This window comes from Octopus sinensis, linkage group LG29 (assembly GCF_006345805.1).
Source record: "Octopus sinensis linkage group LG29, ASM634580v1, whole genome shotgun sequence".
Lineage (NCBI taxonomy): Eukaryota > Metazoa > Mollusca > Cephalopoda > Octopoda > Octopodidae > Octopus > Octopus sinensis.
Window position 1 is genome coordinate 4,188,455 of NC_043025.1, and position 22,617 is coordinate 4,211,071.

The 22,617-nt window shown below is 40.1% G+C and overlaps 1 protein-coding gene across 2 annotated transcripts in view; it reads left to right on the plus strand.

Annotated features, from left to right (window-relative positions):
• Positions 1 to 22,617, plus strand: part of LOC115225990 (neurofibromin) — a 105,951-nt gene that overhangs the window by 51,078 nt on the left and 32,256 nt on the right. For both annotated transcript variants that reach the window (XM_029796963.2, XM_036514988.1), the window contains 2 exons: positions 2,627 to 2,811; positions 11,221 to 11,313. In XM_029796963.2, coding sequence (XP_029652823.2) covers positions 2,627 to 2,811; positions 11,221 to 11,313 — 278 coding nt within the window. The remainder of the gene's footprint in view (positions 1 to 2,626; positions 2,812 to 11,220; positions 11,314 to 22,617) is intronic.

Below are 22,617 nucleotides of genomic sequence, written 5' to 3' on the forward strand. Positions count from 1 at the left end.
AGAAATTTAGGGAGAGTTGATGATGTTTTATTAGAAGTGGTAGTGTTGATGGTGGCAGTGGGAGTAATAATAAGAGAGAGAGAAAGAGGGAGATTATGTCCAACTTTGTTTAACCCTTTCGTTACCAACCCGGCTGAAACCGGCTCTGGCCCTAAGTACAAATGTCTTGTTTTCATAAGTTTTGAATTAAAATCGCAGTTTATGCGACTAACACTAGCTGAATGATAACTAAGTTATTTTACTAAATTCTTCATTATATTTAAAGTAATTGAAAGAAACACAGAGCATCTCAACAGAAACACAGTAACGAAAGGGTCAACCATGTCTCTAACAGAAATTTCTGTCTCCAACATACTGAACACTATCATTCTTGTTTTATTTTATGCTTTCTTTAATACATACACCCCCCCACACACGCACATATACACATAAAATACACTTTAATTGAAATAAAGTTTCCCCAAAATTAAACATATCTAATATAATAAATGCGAATGTCAGTGTGTCACACTTTTTCAACTTTACTCCTAGAGGCCATAGCCCAACATATCATAGCGTTTTGGAATCAGGCTGACTCCATGGGTAAATCAAAAACTGGGCCCACAATCCTGAAATTTTGGATTCCCATGTTTTCATTACTGTGATTGTTATTTGGTGATTTTTAGGGGACGAATATAATCATGATTGGGACATGACTCTGAAGGAAGCAATTGTAACAAATTGTCCAGAACAAGTCTGAGATCTGTTTGCAGATCTTCCCATTCGGGGTCAGTTGCTTAAAAGCTATGTACTAGCTAGGGTGGCTTTTAAGCTAGTATGTGTGTGTGTATGAATATATGTATATATATTTGAATATATCAAGCCTAATTGTGTTTATCTGCATCATTTTTATGTGTGTGTATGTATTTATGTATCTGCTTTTCTCTCTCTTCCTCTAAGTATCTGAGTGTTGCACAATCCATGGTGACCTCACTCATGCTGGTGCCACATAAAAAGCACCCAGTGCATACTGTAAAGTGGTTGGTATTAGGAAAGGCATCCGGCCATAGAAACCATGTCAGAACAGGTATTGGAGCTTGATGCAGTCTTTGAAACCATTGCATCCTGTCAAAAACCATTAAACCCACGCCAGCATGAAACCTGGACATGATAGGATGATTATGAAAGTACAGATGGTGGATTTACTCTGATGAATTCTCATCTAACATTGCAAGCTCACCCAAAACCAGTTATATACTGAGTTATGTCAATTCCCGGACTGGGCTGTGTGTTGTGTTCTTGAGCAAGACCCTTTATTTCACATTGCTCCAGTTCACTCAGCTGTAGAAATGAGTTGCAACATCACTGGTGCCAAGCTGTATCGGCCCCTTTGCCTTTCCCTTGGATAACACTGGTGGCGTGGAGAGGGGAGGCTGGTATGCATGGGCGACTGCTGGTCTTCCATAAACAACCTTGCCCGGACTTGTGCCTTGGAGAGGAACTTTCTAGGTGCAATCCCATGGTCAGTCATGACCGAAGTCAATCATCTTGCATATGGTTGTAATGGCCTCCACTAATTTTTGTGTGTGGTGGTGGTCACTTGTTCTTAGTCTGTTCCTGTCCTTCACCTCTTAATGGAACAACTGTTGATGTCATGTCTATTGATGTTACATCCATCAGCTGATGTTACGGACATATTTTGAACCCTGCTCCACTGGCTCACTTGAAATACAAGTCAGTGTGTTATACTCTGTGTGTGTTCATATCATACTTCAGCTATTCTCTACTGTGGAGTACCTTGGTCATTTTCTAGGGGAGAGAGGTCTTGCATAAATTATGATAAGCAGTTTAATATAAATATGAACCCCCCCGAATTAGGGATTGTTTTTGTATGAAAGAATCAGGGGCTGATTTTTATTTGTTATTAAAATATTTAATATTGTGTTGTAAACTAGTTAATCAGTGACATATTTTGTTGATTGTTGTCTAAACGATGTTTCTTTCAATGTTTTTGGTGGAAGAAGGGAAAACTCAATATTCAACAAAACTCCCAAAATTGCATTTTTGTCTTCTTGTTTTGAAATATCAACACTGGTTAGACTAAAATAATTTACATAAATACGCAAATCTGGGTTCAGTCCCACTGCGTGGCATCTTGGGCAAGTGTCTTCTGCTATAGCCCCGGGCCGACCAATGCCTTGTGAGTGGATTTGGTAGATGGAAACTGAAAGAAGCCTGTCGTATATATGTATATATATGTATGTGTGTGTATATGTTTGTGTGTCTGTGTTTGTCCCCCTAGCATTGCTTGACAACCGATGCTGGTGTGTTTACGTCCCCGTCACTTAGCGGTTCGGCAAAAGAGACCGATAGAATAAGTACTGGGCTTACAAAGAATAAGTCCCGGGGTCGATTTGCTTGACTAAAGGTGGTGCTCCAGCATGGCCGCAGTCAAATTCACAAAAATATACAAAGCTAAAACAACGATATTGTTTGGAAAACCTTAAAGGACCTTTCTAGAATATTGGATATTCCCTTCCTCCACCAAACGCATCATACATTTCTGCTTGTTTCATTGTGTGTATTTTGGAAAGCCCCATGGATAAACTGAGTATTGAACCGTGCACTTGTTTTTCTGCTCTTCCAGGTTGAGATTGCTGACTGCATGCAGACCTTGTTTCGTGGGAACAGTCTGGCAAGCAAAATTATGGCTTATTGCTTCCGTTTCTATGGACAGAATTATCTCCGCAGCTTGCTCAACCCACTCATTCAAGATATGATGGATATAGAAATACAAAACCCCAACTTGTCCTACGAGATAGATCCATCGAGGTGAACCACGACGGTCAGATCTTTTCCTTTTGAACGGCAGATGTCTACACAATTTCTAGTTAACTAAATACTTTTAAACTTCGTATACTGGTAGAATGTGTTTATAAAACATCATTTTTTTCTTGGCTTTATTGAGAAAATTCTATAGTTTGTAAGATATTTCGACTTTAATTTCGAGCATTTCGGCAATTTTAACCAATCGCTGACCTCCATTTGGGGTGAAAAGATTCCGTGCTGTATGAATATGTCCCTTGTTTAAGAAACAGATTGGGTTTATTTACATTTGCGAAGAAAAAAAGATACCCTTCCCCCACCCCTAACCCTAACCCTAAAATAGATTGAAATGCAATAGATCGATACTAGGGTTATAATTATGGGTGACATTTTCAAACGACACCGCTACGGAAAATGGGATTTTTTTCTAGCGGTGTCAAATGAAAATGTCACCCATAATTATAACCCTAGTATCAATCTATTGCATTTCAATCTATTTTAGGATTAGGGTTAGGAGTGGGGGGAAGGGTATCTTTTTTTCTTCGCAAATGTAAACAAACCCAATCTGTTTCTTAAAGGAGGGACATATTCATACGGCACAGAATGTTTTTAACCTCAATAGACGATCATTGATTGGTCGAAATTGCAGAAATTGAAGAAAAAAAACAACAAATATCTTACAAACTATAGAATTTTCTCAATAAAGCCAAGAGAAAAAGATGTTTTATAAACACATTCTAGCAGTATACGAAGTTTAAAAGTGTTTAGTTAACTAGAAATTGTGTTGAAAACTGCCGTTCAAACGGAAAAATCCCGACGTTCTTTCTTTTTTACTTTTTCTCTTTGTTTTGTCTTTCGCTTTCTTCTTCCTTTACCATTCCTTTCATGAAGGTGCATGGCTAAATGGTTACGGGACTCAGCTCATGATCGTAAGTGTGCTAGTGTGTCGTGTCCTTGAGCAAGACACTTTATTTCCTCTTGCCCCAGTCCATTCACCTAGCAAAAATTAGTTGTACTTGTTATTCAAAAGGGACTAGCCTTGTCACATTGTGTCACACTGAATCTCCCTGAGAAGTTAAGTTAATTTTTTGGCTCAAAAAGCAAAAAAGCAAGGCCATGTAGGGGGACATGGAGTTATGTACAGGGAGGGTGTTCATGCAAAGAGTTCAGGCCATTTCTGATCAAGAGAGACTTTGAACCAAGCAGTCGTCGGCATCTTCACTATCTTGTCCGGCAGCTTATTCCACGGATCCGCAACCCGGATTGAGAAAGCCCCTCTCCTTCGATTGAGATGAAATCGTCACAGATAGAGCTTTTCGGAGTGACCCTGCAGCCAACGCTCTGGAGAGGGAGTGAAGAACAGCTCTTTCGAGAGGTTACACTTTCTGCTTATGATGTTGTGAGCAAGAATGAGATCACCACGGCTGAGTCGTTTTTCTAGAGAATAAAGGTCGAGCGTCTTCAGCCTTTCTTCTTAAGACAAATGCTTGAAACCAAGAACCATGCGGGTAGAACTACGTCAAGAGTGCTTGTCTGTGGAGTACTCAGCCACTTGCATGTTCGTTTCATGAGAAGGCAGTTCTGTTGATTGTATCAACTGGAACCCTTGTTGTCAGATCCAACGGAGTGCTTGTTTGATCCTTTCTTCCAGGCATAGAAAAATCTGCCTCAACAAATTCCTTCCAACCCATGAAAGTATGGAAAAGAGGACATTAAATTTATACATATCCATACATAGATGTAGGAGTGGCTGTGTGGTAAGTAGCTTGCTTACCAACCACATGGGCAAGTGTCTTCTACTATAGCCTCGGGCCGACCAAAGCCTTGTGAGTGGATTTGGTAGATGGAAACTGAAAGAAGCCCGTCTATTTTTTCCCCTCAAATTCAGTAATTTTGTTGCAGAGAGAATTCCTTACGAATTATATTCAAACTCGTTGCTTCGATGTTCGCGCCCGCCCTCCCACCCCCTCCACCAATACCGGAAGTTTCTACCCAAATACTGGAAGTTTTTACCCCTGTCTTACTTAACTACCCCCACCCCCACTCGCACCTCTATGTAGGGTTTATCTGATCATATAGCGCAAAAAAACTGAAATGTATGCAGGTTGTAGTCTAGTGTTTCCATATGAAATCTGCCAAATGCAAGCTTTCTTTTCAGGTACATGACACGGCTGTCCCTCATCCCAAGGTCTCAGAGGCCCACACCTCCCACACCCTCAGAGTTGGCACACTCAATGTTGGCACATTGAAAGGTAGGTCTGGAGAGATTGTAGAGCTGCTTGAACAGAGACGTGTGGATTTATGCTGCATCCAGGAAGTAAGGTGGAGAGGAGGTTCAGCTAGGCTCCTCACAGGCAAGGAACACAGGTACAAGATTTTCTGGGCAGGGAACACTGACGGGGTCAGGGGCGTGGGTTTACTTCTTGCGGAGAAATGGGTAGATAAGGTAATCGAGGTAGTCAGAGTAGGTGACAGAGTAATTAAAATTAGATTAGTGCTTCACCATAGGTCAGCTACCATCATCTCGGCATATGCCCCTCAACCAGGGCTACCGGAAGGACAAAAAGACCAATTCTATGACACCCTATTGCGGATTACCTCGTTGACAAATGACGGTGACCTTCTCTTCGTGGCAGGTGATTTCAATGGACATGTTGGACGGCATGTCGGGGGCTTCCATGGCGTTCATGGAGGCTACGGTTTTGGCTCTCGTAATGAGGAGGGAACCAGGCTGCTGGAGTTCTGCGGTGCAAATGACCTTATGGTCTGCAATACCAACTTCAGGAAACCCACCTCTCACCTAGTCACCTACCGTTCGGGCAGACACACTAGCCAGATTGACTACATTCTTGCCAGAAAAAGGGAAAGAGGGCTGCACAACTGGAGATTTCTACGGGACAATCTGCTGACAGCCACTGACCAGATCTGTGGATGGAGCAAAGTACCATCTCGACCCAGAGTAACATGGTGGTGGAACACTGTGGTTGACAGGGCTATTAGACAAAAGAGACAGGCTTGGAAGGACTGGAAGAACAGTGGTAGCAGGGAATTGTATCAGACAGCCAGAAGGGGAGCTAGGAGACAGGTTTATTTAGCCAGAGGGGAAGCGGATAAGAAAAAATTTGCCAATGTTCTGAGCCGTGAGGAGGAAAGACTTGAGGTATTTCGTGTATCAAGACAGTGTGTGAGAGAGAATCGTGATGTGGTAGGAGAGAAGTGTGTTCGCATGGATGATGGTTCACTTGCGCTAAATGAGGATGCAAAGAGAGAGGTTTGGAGATGCCACTATGAAAGGTTGCTGAATAAAGAAAATGAATGGGATAAAGAGAGTCTGCCGAATGTCAACCCAACAGAGGGACCAGCCATCCGAGTTGAAAATTCTTTGGTAGTTAAAGCAATTAGAAGCATGAAGACAGGGAAAGCCCCAGGCCCATCAGGAATTACTGCAGAGATGCTCAAAATATCTGGCAGTGTCGGCTATAACCTAGTCACCCGTATAGTCAACCAGGTGATACACGAAGGAGTCATACCCAATGACTGGTGTAGCAGCATACTAGTCAACTGCTACAAAGGTAAAGGTGATGCCCTAGATACAAATAATTACAGAGGTATCAAGCTGTTGGATCAGGTAATGAAGGTTACGGAGAGGGTCATAGCCCAACTAATTAGAGAGAGAGTTAGTTTAGATGAGATGCAGTTTGGGTTTGTGCCAGGGAAAAGTACCACTGATGCTATATTCCTGGTAAGGCAGCTGCAGGAGAAATACCTAGCCAAAGATAAGCCCCTGTACCTGGCTTTCGTTGACATGGAGAAAGCCTTTGATAGGGTCCCCCGATCCCTTATCTGGTGGTCAATGAGGAAACTAGGGATAGATGAATGGCTGGTGAGGGCTGTGCAAGCCATGTACAGAGATGCCGTAAGTAAGGTTAGGGTTGGCAACATGTACACAGAACAATTCAAAGTAGAGGTTGGGGTCCACCAGGGTTCAGTACTCATCCCCCTCCTATTTATCATTGTCCTCCAGGCAATTACGGAGGAATTCAAGACAGGTTGCCCCTGGGAGCTCCTCTATGCTGACAACCTTGCTCTAATTGCTGAGTCACTATCAGAACTGGAGGAGAAGTTCCCGTTGTGGAAGGAGGGTTTAGAATCGAGGGGCCTTAGAGTCAACCTAGCTAAAACCAAAGTACTAATAAGTAGGAAGGTAGACAATCCACAAATATCTTCATGAAGATGGCCCTGCTCAATCTGTAGAAAAGGTGTAGGTAGAAACTCTATAAGATGCACCAAGTGTGTGCAGCAATGTCAAAGGTAGGCTAACTGGGAAGATAGTTTTTGTATGTGGCAGATGCTCAGGAGCATTAACCTCCGAAAATCTGCAGAAAACAACTTCCGTCACTTTCCAGGGGGAAAAACTAGAAGTAGTTGATAGCTTCCGTTATCTAGGTGACCAAGTCAGTAGTGGGGGTGGGTGCGCTGAAAGTGTAACTGCTAGAATAAGAATAGCCTGGGCAAAGTTTAGGGAGCTCTTACCTCTGCTGGTGACTAAAGGCCTCTAGCTCAGAGTAAAAAGCAGACTGTATGATGCATGTGTACGAACAGCCATGCTACATGACAGTGAAACATGGGCCATGACTGCTGAGGACATGCGTAAGCTCGTGAGGAATGAAGCCAGTATGCTCAGATGGATGTGTAATGTCAGTGTACATACTCGACAGAGCGTTAGTACCTTGAGAGAAATGTTGTACCTAAGAAGCATCAGTTGTGGTGTGCAAGAGAGACGATTGTGCTGGTATGGTCATGTGGCGAGAATGGATGAAGATAGGTGTGTGAGAAAGTGCCAATCCCTAGCAGTTGAGGGAACCCATGAAAGAGGTAGACCCAGGAAAACCTGGGACGAGGTGGTGAAGCACGACCTTCGAACTTTAGGCCTCACTGAGGAAATGACCAGCGACCGAGACCTTTGGAAATATTCTGTACGTGAGAAGACCAGGCAGGACAAGTGAGCCCAGCCCACTTATGCATGCCTTTCCTCCCTTGGACACAAAGACCTGTTGAGGCAAGCGAAGTAGATATAGAACCTCATCCGACGACAGGCACCCATGCCAACCCCCTTTGCTTGCGAAGACATGTTGGGGCAAGCGAAATCGAAATCGAATAGAACCAGCCAGGATCCCTGGTCTGGTGGCACGTAAAAAGCACTATCCGACTCGTGGCCGATGCCAGCGCCGCCTCGACTGGCTTCCGATGCCGGTGGCACGTAAAATACACCAATCCGACTGTGGCCGTTGCCAGCCTCGCCTGGCACCTGTGCAGGTGGCACGTAAAAAGCACCCACTACACTCACGGAGTGGTTGGCGTTAGGAAGGGCATCCAGCTGTAGAAACATTGCCAGATAAGACTGGAGCCTGGTGCAGCCTTCTGGCTTCCCAGATCCCCGGTCGAACCGTCCAACCCATGCTAGCATGGAGAACGGACGTTAAACGATGATGATATGCATGTGTGTGTTTGTGTGTCTGTGTTTGTCCCCCTAGCATTGCTTGACAACCGATGCTGGTGTGTTTATGTCCGCGTCGCTTAGTGGTTCGGCAAGAGACCGATAAAATAAATACTGGGCTTACAAAGAATAAGTCCCGGGGTCGAGTTGCTCGATTAAAGGTGGTGCTCCAGCATGGCCGCAGTCAAATGACTGAAACAAGTAAAAGAGTAGATGTCTCCATCATCATCATAATCATTGTCATCATGTTAATGTCTACTTTTCAGTGGGTTGGACACAGCTTCTTGAGGCAGACTTTCTATGGTCAGATGCCTTTCCTGTCACTAACCCTTACTTGTTTCCAAGTAACAAAACATTTCCCCATGGCCAGACATATTTTTAAAGAAAATTAGAAATGAATGACATTCATTTACAACAACAATTATTTCTGAAAGGTGGGTGAATTGTGCAAGAATGGCCAGTATAAATGGACCAATTCTGACGTTTCCCCTGTAATTGAAAAAGGTATTATAAAAGGAGAAAGGGGCTCTCTACCCACCTTTTGACCAGGCTTCCGTGGCTTTTATGGGTTTTTCCACGTGAGACCTTTTCTTTTTTTCGAAGCGTCTCCTCTATTGGGAGTTTTGTAAATTGTTGAGTTTTTTTGTTGTTGTAAAGCTTTGTTTACTCGGACTTTTTTCTTTTGAAAAACGGACAAAACCTTTTGTAACCTTTCATCCTGTTTTTGTCCCTTTATGTTTTCCAATCATGTTTGTCAGCCCTTGTGGCCAATAAAAAGAATTAATTATTATTATTATTATTATTATTAGGTGAGAGAGCAGTGCATACCATCAAAGTGACACTGGGGTAAAATATACGAAGCCCAGTATACCCATCATGGCTACCTGTCTGATAAGGGTACACCAGGCACATGCATCACAACCATGTGTGCGCGACATGGTGATCTCATATCAAGATAAACAGCACATGACCTTGCAGGTGGGGGTCCAGTTAGAATTTTCTTCTGGTTGGGTAGCCCATCCTGCTCAAAAGGTCCCTGAATAAGGATTGTTTAAGGATGTTGAACGAAACACCCATGTTTCCAGAGGTGAATTATTCAAACCCCAAAGAATCCCTCTTAACACATGGCTATGATGCTCCCCCACTACTTCTGCTCGTGATCAGAGATGCACATATCGTCAGCTACTAAGGGACATACTCAACTGGTTATGGTCAAACAACTGACAAGCAAATCTGTGGTATTGAGCAGAATATTTGCTGTGGCCCATCTTTTATACCAAGACAAAACAATGTACACGATAACACCTCCAATCGGTTCAGATCAGAAGCCATGAGAGCCACTGCCTGGTACTGCATCAGGGCATTTATTATTATTATTATTATCATTGGTGAGCTGGCAGAATTGTTAGCATGCAGGATGAAATGCTTAGCAGTATTTTGACCGTCGCTGCATTCTGAGTTCAAATTTCGCCAAGGTCGACTTTGCCTTTCATTCTTTGGGGGCCGATGACTTAAGTACCAGTGAAACACTGGGGTCGATGTAATCAACTAGCCCCCTCCCCCAAATTTCAGTCCTTGTGCTTGTAGTGGAAAGGGTTATTCTGTCACTATGTTCTGAGTTTGAATTCGGCTGATGTTGATTTTGCCTTTTATCTTGGAGGGGGGGGGGGGTCAATGAAGTACCAGTTGTAAACTGGGGTCAATGTAATCGACTTATCCCCTCTCCCCGAAATTACTGCCCTTGTGGCAAAATTTGAAACCACTTTTGTGTGGTAAGTTGCTTGCTAACCAACCACATGGTTCCCGGTTCAGTCCCACTGCGTGGCATCTTGGGCAAGTGTCTTCTGCTATAGCCCCGGGTCGACCAATGCCTTGTGAGTGGATTTGGTTGACGGAAACTGAAAGAAGCCTGTCGTATATATGTGTATGTGTGTGTGTTTGTCCCCATAGCATTACTTGACAACCGATGCTGGTGTGTTTACGTCCCCGTTACTTAGCGGTTCGGCAAAAGAGACTGATAGAATAAGTCCCGGGGTCGAGTTGCTCGACTAAAGGCGGTGCTCCAGCATGACCGCAGTCAAATGACTGAAACAAGTAAAAGAGTAAGATGGCTAGCTGGCAGAATCGTTAGCATGCTGGACTGCCGAGGTCAACTTGATTTTTCATCCTTTCGGTGTCAATAAATTAAATACAAGTTGAACACCGGAGGTCAATGTAATCGACTCATTCCCTCCCCCCAAATTATTGCCCTTTCAAACCGTTATGATTATTTTTATTAAGGATGTGAAATGGCAGAATTATTTGAGATTTGGAAAATTGCATTCTGGTATTTCTTTGCTGTTCTTATGTTACGAATTCTAAATCTGCTTTTTAGGGGTCAATAAAAAATAAATTCTGTTATGATTATTTTTATTAAGGATGTGAAATGGCAGAATTATTTGAGAGTTGGAAAATTGCTTTCTGGTATTTCTTTGCAGTTCTTACGTTACGAATTCTAATTCTGCTTTTTAGGGGTCAATAAAAAATAAATTCTGTTATGATTATTTTTATTAAGGATGTGAAATGGCAGAATTATTTGAGAGTTGGAAAATTGCATTCTGGTATTTCTTTGCAGTTCTTACGTTACGAATTCTAATTCTGCTTTTTAGGGGTCAATAAAAAATAAATTCTGTTATGATTATTTGAGAGTTGGAAAATTGCATTCTGGTATTTCTTTGCAGTTCTTACGTTACGAATTCTAATTCTGCTTTTTAGGGGTCAATAAAAAATAAACTCTGAGTGTAGTGCTGGGGTCAGTGCAATCGCCTTGCCCTTTCTCCCTTTAATCCGTCTACTTTATGTGAATATTTCAAACCAATTATTATCATTACTGTTTCAATGAATGAAAGATTATTCCTATTTCCGACTACTTTCGCCAGGCTTGAATCAACCGAGAACATCGAGGAGAACAAGAAGAATCTTATGATTATTACTCAGAAGGTGTTCAATGCCATCGTTGGGTCTGCCTCCAGGTAAGGTGCCATTTGTTCATCATTCTTCCTTCTGAAATTTCTTCGACTTCTGCCTATAAGATAGACTCCTAAATATTTTCTTCAAAGGAAAGCAGTGAATTTTACAGATAAGTTAGTCCTCTATGTATTTTCTTCAAACAAAATCATCAAATTTTACCAATAAGATAGTCCTAAATTTTTATTTTCTTCAAATAAAAACAGTGTATATTTTCTTCAAATAACAACAGGCTTCTTTCAGTTTCCACCTACCAGTTCCACTCACAAAGCTTTGGTCAGCCTGGGGGTGTGTGAGAAGACACTTTCCCAAGGTGCCATGCAGTGGGATTGAACCTGAGACTACACAACTAGGAGGAAAGAGCTACTTACCCACACAACCATGTGGATTTCAAACTTCAGGCTTATTAAACTATAAAAGAAACACTGCCAGATCAGACTGGGCCTGGTGCAGCCTCCTGACTTCCCAGACCCCAGTTGAACCGTCCAACCCATGCTAGCATGGAAAGCAGACGCTAAATGATGAATGATGATATATATATATATCTCACAGTATTGACCAGTCTATGTTGAATGTTACACATCACTGGTCACAATGCACTTTACATTGTTTTAACTTTTCGATGATTCTGCACCCTACTGGCTATGTGAGCACAGGCCAACATTCACTCTGATTGGAAGGCTAGTCTCTTGAGGGGTTACTTATTTAGGATCTTTTCCATTTGAACGGCAGATGTCAACACAATTTCTAGTTAACTAAACACTTTTAAACTTCCTATACTGGTAGAATGTGTCAAAATAAAACATCATTTTCTCTTGGTTTTATTGAGAAAATTCTATAGTTTCTAAGATATTTCATCTGAAAATCCGAGCATTTCGGCAATTTTTACCAATCGATTACCTCCATTCAACTAAAATCATTTGCTGCGTCTAAAACTGAGACAACATCCTGTAACTAACCCTAAACCTCCACCCTAACCCTAACACTAATTTTTTTTTTCTTAATTGTTAAATTAATTTAATTCCATTGCTTTAGTTTTTTTTACACATGTAACAAATTAATTTAACAATTAAGAAAAAAAAAATTTAGGGTTAGGGGGAGGTTTAGGGTTAGTTACAGGATGTTGTCTCAGTTTTAGACGCAGCAAATGATTTTAGCTCAAAAGAGAGCATAGGATTGGTTAAAATTCAAAAAATTAAACTATGTTAAACAAACAAATTACAATTTTCTCAAGAAAGCCAAGAGAAAAAAAATGTTTTATTTTGACACATTCTACCAGTATACGAAGTTTTAAAATGTTTAGTTAACTAGAAATTGTCTGCCATTCAAAAGGAAAAGATCCCTTATTTACAGCTGAGTGGACTGGAGCCCCATGAAATGAAGTGTTTTGCTCAAGAACACTATGTGTCACTCAGTCCTGAAATCAAACCAGTGAGGGCAAGATTGTGGGTGCAACACCCTAATGAATAAGCGGTGTACCTTCAAACATACACACACAGATTGTTAGATAGGTCTTTAGATATTTGAAAATGGATGATGGCCACAGATCTCTGATGTTGAATTACACTGCAGCCATGGAGTAAAATCTAGCAAAAATTCTCTCTCACAAGAAAGAAAAATGAATGAAAATGCATGTATCCCCTGTAAACAAAAGATTCATTCCCTGAAAACTATTAGAAACACTTCCCTCTGTGTGTAAAGTTTCACAAATAATTTCAAAATATCTCAGGCAAAAAATTTGTGATTTCTTATTTTTAATGGAAACAATTGAATCAAAGCATTTCAGAGAAACAGAGATAGCACGTTGCAATGAAAGGAACTGAGGCTAAGAGTAAGAGAGACAAAGTTATAAGGATTAAAAGGAATATAAGTGGTAAGCAAAGATGTAGAAAGAGGAAGGGTGGGGAACAAGACATCAAAAAATGTTATCTCGGAGTGAATTAAAATTGAATCTTTAATAATAAAAGAATTTAGAAGATCACATCTTAATAAACAAAAATATATTAAAATTGGAATTTTAAAGAATTTTCTAGACAGTGTAGACTTTAATAAATGCTTTCTATTACTAAAATTTACATATTTGTGACTAATTAATAAGCAGCTTTTGTTATTAGGGTATTGATATTTGGTTTCATATCTGTCCATTTATCATCATGGATTTTATTGACTTTCATTTCAAGCATTCAGCTTTTTCTCTTTTTTTGTTCTGCTTATCTGTTGTGAAGTTGGTTATAATTTTTTGGAATGTTAATCTCATCTTCAGGAAATGAAGCATTTTGTTTGAAAAATTTGCTTTGGCACCACATTTCAGTTTACTCTTATTTCTGGGACCCAAATGGATTCAAAATATCAATTTTCTAAAGTTGATATTTCTAAACGAAAGCTAGTCACACTTACCACCGAGTCTTTATTATAACATTTCTTAAGTGACTTAACTCTTTAGTATTCTGTTAAATGTAATGTTCATTTATTCACATTGTTTTGATTTAATCATGTATTATCTCAAAGCTTGTAAGCTTTGAGTTTTTCATGACCTCGCCCATGCTGGCGCCATGTAAAAAGCACTCCGTCCATTTTGTGTAGTTGCTGCTGTTAGGAAGGGCATCCAGCCATAAAAACCCTGCCTAAGCAGATAGCAAAGCATGGTGCAGTCTTCTGCCTAACCAGCACCTGTCAGATCTATCCAACCCATGCCAGCATGGAAAGCAGACATTAAATGATGATGATCATCATCATCATCTTCGTTTAGCGTCTGCTTTCCATGCTAGCATGGGTTGAATTGTTCAACTGGGGTCTGGGAAGCCAGAAGTCTGATCTGGCAATGTTTCTCCAGCTGGATGCCCTTCCTAACGCCAACCATTCCGTGAGTGTAGTGGGTGCTTTTTATGTGCCACTGGCACAGGGGCTAGACGAGTCTGGCAAACAGCCATGATCGGATGGTGCTTTTTATGTTCCACTTTTAGAATGACATTGCAGGGTAGGTGTAAGAGGCTGTATCTGTTTGGCTTGAAAATGAAAGAACTAGATTATTTGGGCCAGATATTTCATTTCATTCTCATTATCCCTACAAAATGTGAGTAGCCCCATAGCTCCTTTACAATGTAAATCTACTTGACCCCAACCTCTTTCCTCACACCTTATCCCCATAAAGAAGCAGACCCCCACCAACTCCTGATTTGTAGAAACAGGAGCTACATAGCAACCTCCACAGTGCCAATGCACCATAAAAAGCACCCACTTGCACACTGTCGGTTGGTATTAGGAAGGGCATCCCGCTGAGGAAAGTATGCCAAAGCAGAGACTGGAGTACAATGCAGTCCTTGAACCAATCAGATCCTCGTTGAATTATCCAACTCAAAGCCAACATGGAATATGGTCACTGAATGGTGATGAGGGTAAGCAAGCTACATTATGCCGACAGCAGTGCTGGTGGGTTTAAATGGTTCAGTTAATAACTCTCATATTTAATGCCTTTCAAGATTGTTTAACGAATGCGCTTTTGATTAACGAAATCTTATTCCCTTTTGTAATTTATGATTTCCTTCCTTGTGTGCCATCTCTTACAATATATTTTTAAATGTTTCATTCCTGAATAGGAGACTAACAGTCCGAAATATTGTAACTCACTGCAGACTTTCTGACTCACTGTTACATGAACATTTTTCATTAAATAATTAATTTATGCATACGTGTGTGTGTGTATCTAGATACATGTGAGTATATTATGTATCTATCCATGTATAAATTTGTGTGTGTGTGTGTGTGAGATATTTGTTTATTTTCCATCAATTTACGCATACATCTATGATTGTCTGTTTCTGTATGTGTGTGTATATAGATATGTATTTATATATTCATGCCTGATGTGTTTGTGTGTGTATAAATACATTTGTCTCTGACAGGCAAAACTTAACAACATTACTGTCCTTTATTTTCCACAAATTTATAACCAGAGATTTTTTTCTGAAAGAACCGAGAGAGACATTTCAGGCTAATGGCATAAACCCCATTGGTATGTTGAACTTTGCACAACCATTCAGAAATCTAGCCATAATGGATGTCTTTCTTCCTGTTTCATTAAAATCACATCGAAAATATAAACCTCCAAGATAATGAGAAGTACTTGAAGGCAGGTTGCTTAAAAACCATTGTATTTGATCAGGTATAAGTCGCACTCCTAATTTGCTGTTAAATCTTGGTATAAACTTATTTCCCCTTCATAATCAAACTTGATATCAGTTTTGCTCCATGTTAGAAATAGCAGCCAAATTTCCCTCAAACCACACTCTACTCTCCTATGTATGTGTATATGTACGTATGAGCCAGTGAGGGAGACCTCTACATGGTAGCTAGACCTGGTAGAAATAGCAACTAAATCTCCCTCAAATCACACCCTTCTCTCTTATGTATATATGTATGAGTGCCAATGAGGGAGACCTCTACATGGTAGCTAGACCTGGTAGAAATAGCAACTAAATCTCCCTCAAATCACACCCTACTCTCATGTATATATGTATGAGCGCCAATGAGGGAGACCTCTACATGGTAGCTAGATGTGGTAGAAATAGCAGCCAAATCTCCCTCAAATCACACCCTACTCTCTTATGTATGTATATATGTATGAGCCAATGAGGGAGACCTCTATATGGTAGTTAGACCTGGTAGAAATAGCAGCCAAATCTCCCTCAAATTACACTTTTCTCTCTTATGTATGTATATATGTATGAGCCAATGAGGGAGACCTCTACATGGTAGCTAGACGTGGTAGAAATAGCAGCCAAATTTCCCTCAAATCACACCCTACTCTCTTATGTATGTATATATGTATGTATGAGCCAATGAGGGAGACCTCTACATGGTAGCTAGACATGGTAGAAATAGCAGCCAAATCTCCCTCAAATCACACCCTACTGTCTTATGTACACTTGCGTCAGAAATTAATTAGCACTTCTCAAATTTCTACATTAAATAGGTTAAATCAATTAACCTATGAGCTGTTCAAAACGTCTTACGCGATGAGAAAACTTAGTATGGTGTGATTTCGGTCCTTGCGAGGCGCTACCTATATCTATTAAACAAAGGAAGATTTGTCTGCATCTGCACTCCAAGTTGTTGCACTGCTATGTCAACATCATAAGGCTGTAGACTCTCAAACTGCTCTGCAAACAAAGTTACGTCATCGTTCTGCGCAACAGTGAACTCGCAACAAAGCAATAGTTCGAGATATGGCCACTAGGTGACAGCACATACCTTGAGTGAAGAGCAAATCAAGGGTGCTAATTAATTTCTGACGGTAGTGTATGTATATAGTATGCATGAGCCAATGAGGGAGACCTACATGGTAGCTAGACCTGGTAGAAATAGCAGCCAAATCTCCCTCAAATCACACCCTACTGGAAGGAAGATATTAAATGATGTCACTGATGATATATATATATATATACATACACCCCAGGTTTCTTACAGTTTCCGTGTACTAGATTCACTAACAAGGTTTTGGTTGACCTGTGACTGTAGTAGAAGACACCTGTCCAAGGTGCCATGCAGTGGGACTGAACCCAGAACCTTGTGGTTGGGAAGTAAGCTTCTTACCACACAGTCTGGGAAACAGGACAGACTGGTTTATACTGGTTTATGCTGTCATCATCATCATCATTCAATGTCCGTCTTCCATGCTGGTGCATGTTGGACAGTTTGATAGCCTCTGTTAATGTCGCTGGGTTGCTCCATGCATCAGTGCCTGTTTGTCTATAGCAGTGCTTTTCAAACTTTTTGCTGGAGCGGAACCCCAAGGAAACATTCCACTGGCTCGAGGAACCCCTGTGCAATAATTTAATTGTCTTATGCATGCATATCTGCACAGGAGAATTAAAAATTACTGCCGATTTTAGCAGTTTTGTAACTTCTTGCGGAACCCCTGGACTGCACTGGCGGAACCCTTAGGTTCCGCGGAACTCTGGTTGAAAACCACTGGTCTATAGTTTCTACAGTTTGAGGCCCTTCCTAACATCAACCAGTTAACGTAGGGACTGAGTGCTTTTTCCATGAGGTAACCTTGCGAGCCAAAGGGAAGAAAATGGCTCACTCGACTGAGTGGGAGTGTATTTAAGAGTGAAAGAAGTGTGGCTTTATGCTGGATGTTGACCCTAAAGTATGATAGAGGGACAAGAATAGGTGCCTTGCTATAGATGAGATACAGGGCTACCCGACACTATATACAGATGGGTGGGAGCAGCCTGAGAGAAAGTTAATGATGGTGGTGAAGGGATGTCATGGCATACCCTGTCCTCAAGGTAGAAAGAATGTGAGTATAAGAAAGAGAAGGGCCAAAGGGTTGGGATGGGTAAGTTCAGTTATAGGGATGAGGGTTCCAGTTGACCAGATCGGCAGAACAACTTGCTCATGGAATTAAAGTGCAAGTGGCTGAGTACTCCACAGGCACATGTACCCTTAATGTAGTTGTCAGGGAGATTCGGTATGACACAGAATGTGACAAGGTTGGACCCTTTGAATTACTGGTACAACTCAGTTTTGCTAACTGAGTGGACTGAAGCAATTTGAAATAAAGTGTCTTGCTCAAGGACTTGATGCGGCACTGGGAATTGAACTCATGGCCTTGCAGTTGTGAGCCAATTCCCCTAACCACTAAGCCTCATGGATATTGTGAGTGATGGGAAGAGTGAAGTTGTGGTTGAAGGTAAATGTCAGATGGTGGGGACGGGGAGAGAGATACGAGTAGGATGAGGGGACAACAAGCAGTTGTATAGGATGGATTTGTCTGCAAATTAAAACCAGAAGGTCATGGACGGAATGCCTTTGATCAGATGTGATATCCAGTTGATCACAGCTCCTTATCTGGGCTTAAACAATTACATCTCACCATTTTGGAGAAATTTGGTACAATATCAGTATTTACAGGAGAAAAATATTTGGAGAGGTTTTTGGAAAAACTTGACAGTAAACTGTGGAAAATACAGCACAGTTATGGCCTTAGACACTAAACACGCACGTGTGTGTGTGTGTGTGTGTGTGTGTGTACGCAGAAGAGTATGGAAATTTATGTGTAAATTCATGTATGTATTGTAATTATAACAATGTTTACTTATATGAATATAGGTCCACTGAAAGGTCGTGTGTGTGTGTGTGTATAATTATAACCAAGAAGAATGGTGTGAGCAAGTCTTTTTATTTCATTGATTTACAATTACTTCATCAAGCATTAATCTAACGAGCATTACTTTATTATATGTATATATGTGTGTGTGTGGTGTGTGTGTATATATATATATATATATAATCAGATTATAGAGGTTGGAAAACCTCTATAATTAGCTGTTGAGTACTCAGCATCTTAAATCTGTTGTAAATACTTACAACATTTAATAAAATGATGTAGTATGAAACGATCGTACCAAATTACCGGAGTCATTCTTGTTGCTTATTTTGATTATAATTACCCCATGGATTTTTATGGATAACACCATACAAAATTCTGGTGCATCTAAATTAAGTACCATATTCATTTGAATCTAAATTTTTGCTGAACTTATATATATATATGTATGTATGTATGTATGCGTGTATGCAGGATTGCCCAAAAGTCACAATGATGTTAATAATTAATTTATCCTCTGTTTGAAATTTATGACACCTTAGCCCCAGATCCTGTATATACATGTGTGTATATCTTTATATATGTGTGTGTGTGTCAGGTGTGAAAAATGACATCATGTAAATTACAAATGACAAAAAAATGTAATCAAAGCATATTAAAATTTCAGGCCACTTTGAAACTTTTGGGCTGTCCTCATACACACACACACACACATACACACATATATATAAATTTGTTGAAAGATTTTCTCAAAATAAAAATTATTAATTATAAAAAGGAATTGTAAAAAAACAGTAAACAGAACAACACAAACCCTTTGGAAGGAGGTTTATTTATTGTGTGTGTTTGTGATTTTATTGTAAAGGTTTTCAAACAAGTGTTATACTTGTATAACATGTTTGGAAAAAATTAACCGTTTAAATGCTGTAATTCAGTTATTAATACTATTTATAAATTTTAGTGTTTTCTTTGCTCCTAAGGGGCCTTTGATTAGGTTTCTACTGTTATGATGTTCTTTTGTTACGGCAATGAGTGCTCCAGTGTGGCGGCAAGCTGGGAGAAATGTTAGCACTCCAGGTAAAATGTTTAATGGTATTTCGTCAATCTTTACATTCTGAGTTCAAATTCCGCCAAGGTCAACTTTGCCTTTCATCCTTTTGGGGTCGATTAAATAAGTACCAGTTATGCACTGGGGTCGATATAATCGACTTAATCCATTTGTCTGTCCTTGCTTGTCCTCTCTGTGTTTAGCTCCTTGTGGGTAGTAAAGAAATAGGTATTTTGTCAATCTTTACGCTCTGAGTTCAAATTCCGCCAAGGTTGATTTTGTCTTTCATCCTTTCGGGTTCAATAAATTAAGTACCAGTTACACACTGGGGGTCAATCTTATCGACTGGCCCTCTCCCCGAAAATTTCGAGCCTTGTGCCTACGGTAGAAAACAATAAGCGCTTCAGTTGATCTGCTGAATGGAACAGCCTGCTCGTGAAATTGACGTGCAAGTGGCTGAGTACTCCACAGACATGTGTACTCTTAACGTAGTTCTCAGGGAGATTCAGCATGACACAGAATGTGACAAGGCTGGACCCTCTTGAATTACAGGTACAAACTCATTTTTTCCAGCTGGAGCAACATGAAATAAAGTGTCTTGCTCAAGGACACAACGTGTTGCCAGGAATTGAACTCATGACCTTTACATTGTGATCTGAATGCCCCACCTTCACATTAAAATGGTATACCTGAAGAATACTTGAAATATGAAAGTATATTTATTTCTTTATTGCCTACAGGGGGCGCAGGAGTGGCTGCATGGTAAGTAGCTTGCTAACCAAGCACATGGTCCCGGGTTCAGTCCCACTGCGTGGCATCTTGGGCAAGTGTCTTCTACTATAGCCCCGGGCCGACCAATGCCTTGTGAGTGGATTTGGTAGACAGAAACTGAAAGAAGCCTGTCGTATACATATATGTATATATATATATATATGCGTGTGTGTGTTTGTGTGACTGTTTGTCCCCCTAGCATTGCTTGACAACTGATGCTGGTGTGTCTATATCCCCGCCACTTAGCGGTTCGGCAAAAGAGACCGATAGAATAAGTACTAGGCTTACAAAGAATAAGTCCTGGGGTCGATTTTCTCGACTAAAGGCGGTGCTCCAGCATGGCCGCAGTCAAATGACTGAAACAAGTAAAAGAGAGGGGGCTAAATATAGAGGGGATAAACAAGGACAGACAAAGGGATTAAGCCAATTACATCAACCCCAGTGTGTAACTGGTACTTATATAATCGACCCCAAAAGGATGAAAAGCAAAGTCAATCTTGGTGGAATTTGAACTCAGAATGAAATATTGCTTAGCATCTCGTCCAATGTGCTAACGATTCTACCAGCTCGCCACCCTAATATGAACGTATATTAACAAAAAGAAACACAAAAGGTTTTATAATATTATATATATTACATTTAAAATCTGTGTCCCCAAATTGGGTCACTGGCCCCTAACGGGTCAATAATTTTTATTTCAAGAAATATCTTTCTTCAAATATTGTAATTGCATCAAATATTTTTTTGCAAAACCTGTTTTAAATGTATTTACAGAGGGGAGGGCAAAAGTGGGCCCACAGTTGCTTCATGGGAGTGCAAGGGGCTTTTCATATCTGTGTTTCTTTTTTTTAAGCCTAAGTGATTCATAAGTTTGACTGAGGGATCCATGCGAGATGCCTCAGTCATTAGAAGCCCTCTTTTCTTTTTTTTCTGGGGAATTAGAGTGAATAAGCAACTGTATACCTACTTTTGCCCAATCCTGTATATGTGTGTATGTATTTGTTCATATGTGTGTGTGTGTATATATATATATATATATATACACACACATACACATGCATACACGCATTTATATATAAAATTGCATAAGAAAATTCTTAACCCATAGCATATTGACAATTGTTTGTGTGTGTGTGTGTGTTGTGTGACTGTTTGTCCCCCTAGCATTGCTTGACAACTGATGCTGGTGTGTCTATATCCCCGCCACTTAGCGGTTCGGCAAAAGAGACCGATAGAATAAGTACTAGGCTTACAAAGAATAAGTCCTGGGGTCGATTTTCTCGACTAAAGGCGGTGCTCCAGCATGGCCGCAGTCAAATGACTGAAACAAGTAAAAGAGAGGGGGCTAAATATAGAGGGGATAAACAAGGACAGACAAAGGGATTAAGCCAATTACATCAACCCCAGTGTGTAACTGGTACTTATATAATCGACCCCAAAAGGATGAAAAGCAAAGTCAATCTTGGTGGAATTTGAACTCAGAATGAAATATTGCTAAGCATCTCGTCCAATGTGCTAACGATTCTACCAGCTCGCCACCCTAATATGAACGTATATTAACAAAAAGAAACACAAAAGGTTTTATAATATTATATATATTACATTTAAAATCTGTGTCCCCAAATTGGGTCACTGGCCCCTAACGGGTCAATAATTTTTATTTCAAGAAATATCTTTCTTCAAATATTGTAATTGCATCAAATATTTTTTTGCAAAACCTGTTTTAAATGTATTTACAGAGGGGAGGGCAAAAGTGGGCCCACAGTTGCTTCATGGGAGTGCAAGGGGCTTTTCATATCTGTGTTTCTTTTTTTTAAGCCTAAGTGATTCATAAGTTTGACTGAGGGATCCATGCGAGATGCCTCAGTCATTAGAAGCCCTCTTTTCTTTTTTTTCTGGGGAATTAGAGTGAATAAGCAACTGTATACCTACTTTTGCCCAATCCTGTATATGTGTGTATGTATTTGTTCATATGTGTGTGTGTGTATATATATATATATATATATATATATATATACACACACATACACATGCATACACGCATTTATATATAAAATTGCATAAGAAAATTCTTAACCCATAGCATATTGACAATTGTTTGTGTGTGTGTGTGTGTTTGTGTAAATATGTTTGGTGAAGTGTCAGTGTGTATATGCATATTGTGTCTATATATGTATATACCTGTGTATTTCTTTATGCGTAATGTCTATATGTATGTAAAAGTGTGTTTACATATGTCAATGTATGTGTATATATATGTTTGTTTGTATATATATGTGTGTGTGTAGGTATGTGTATGTGTGTGTATATATATATATATATATATATATATATATATATATATATATATATATATATAAATATATTTATATATAT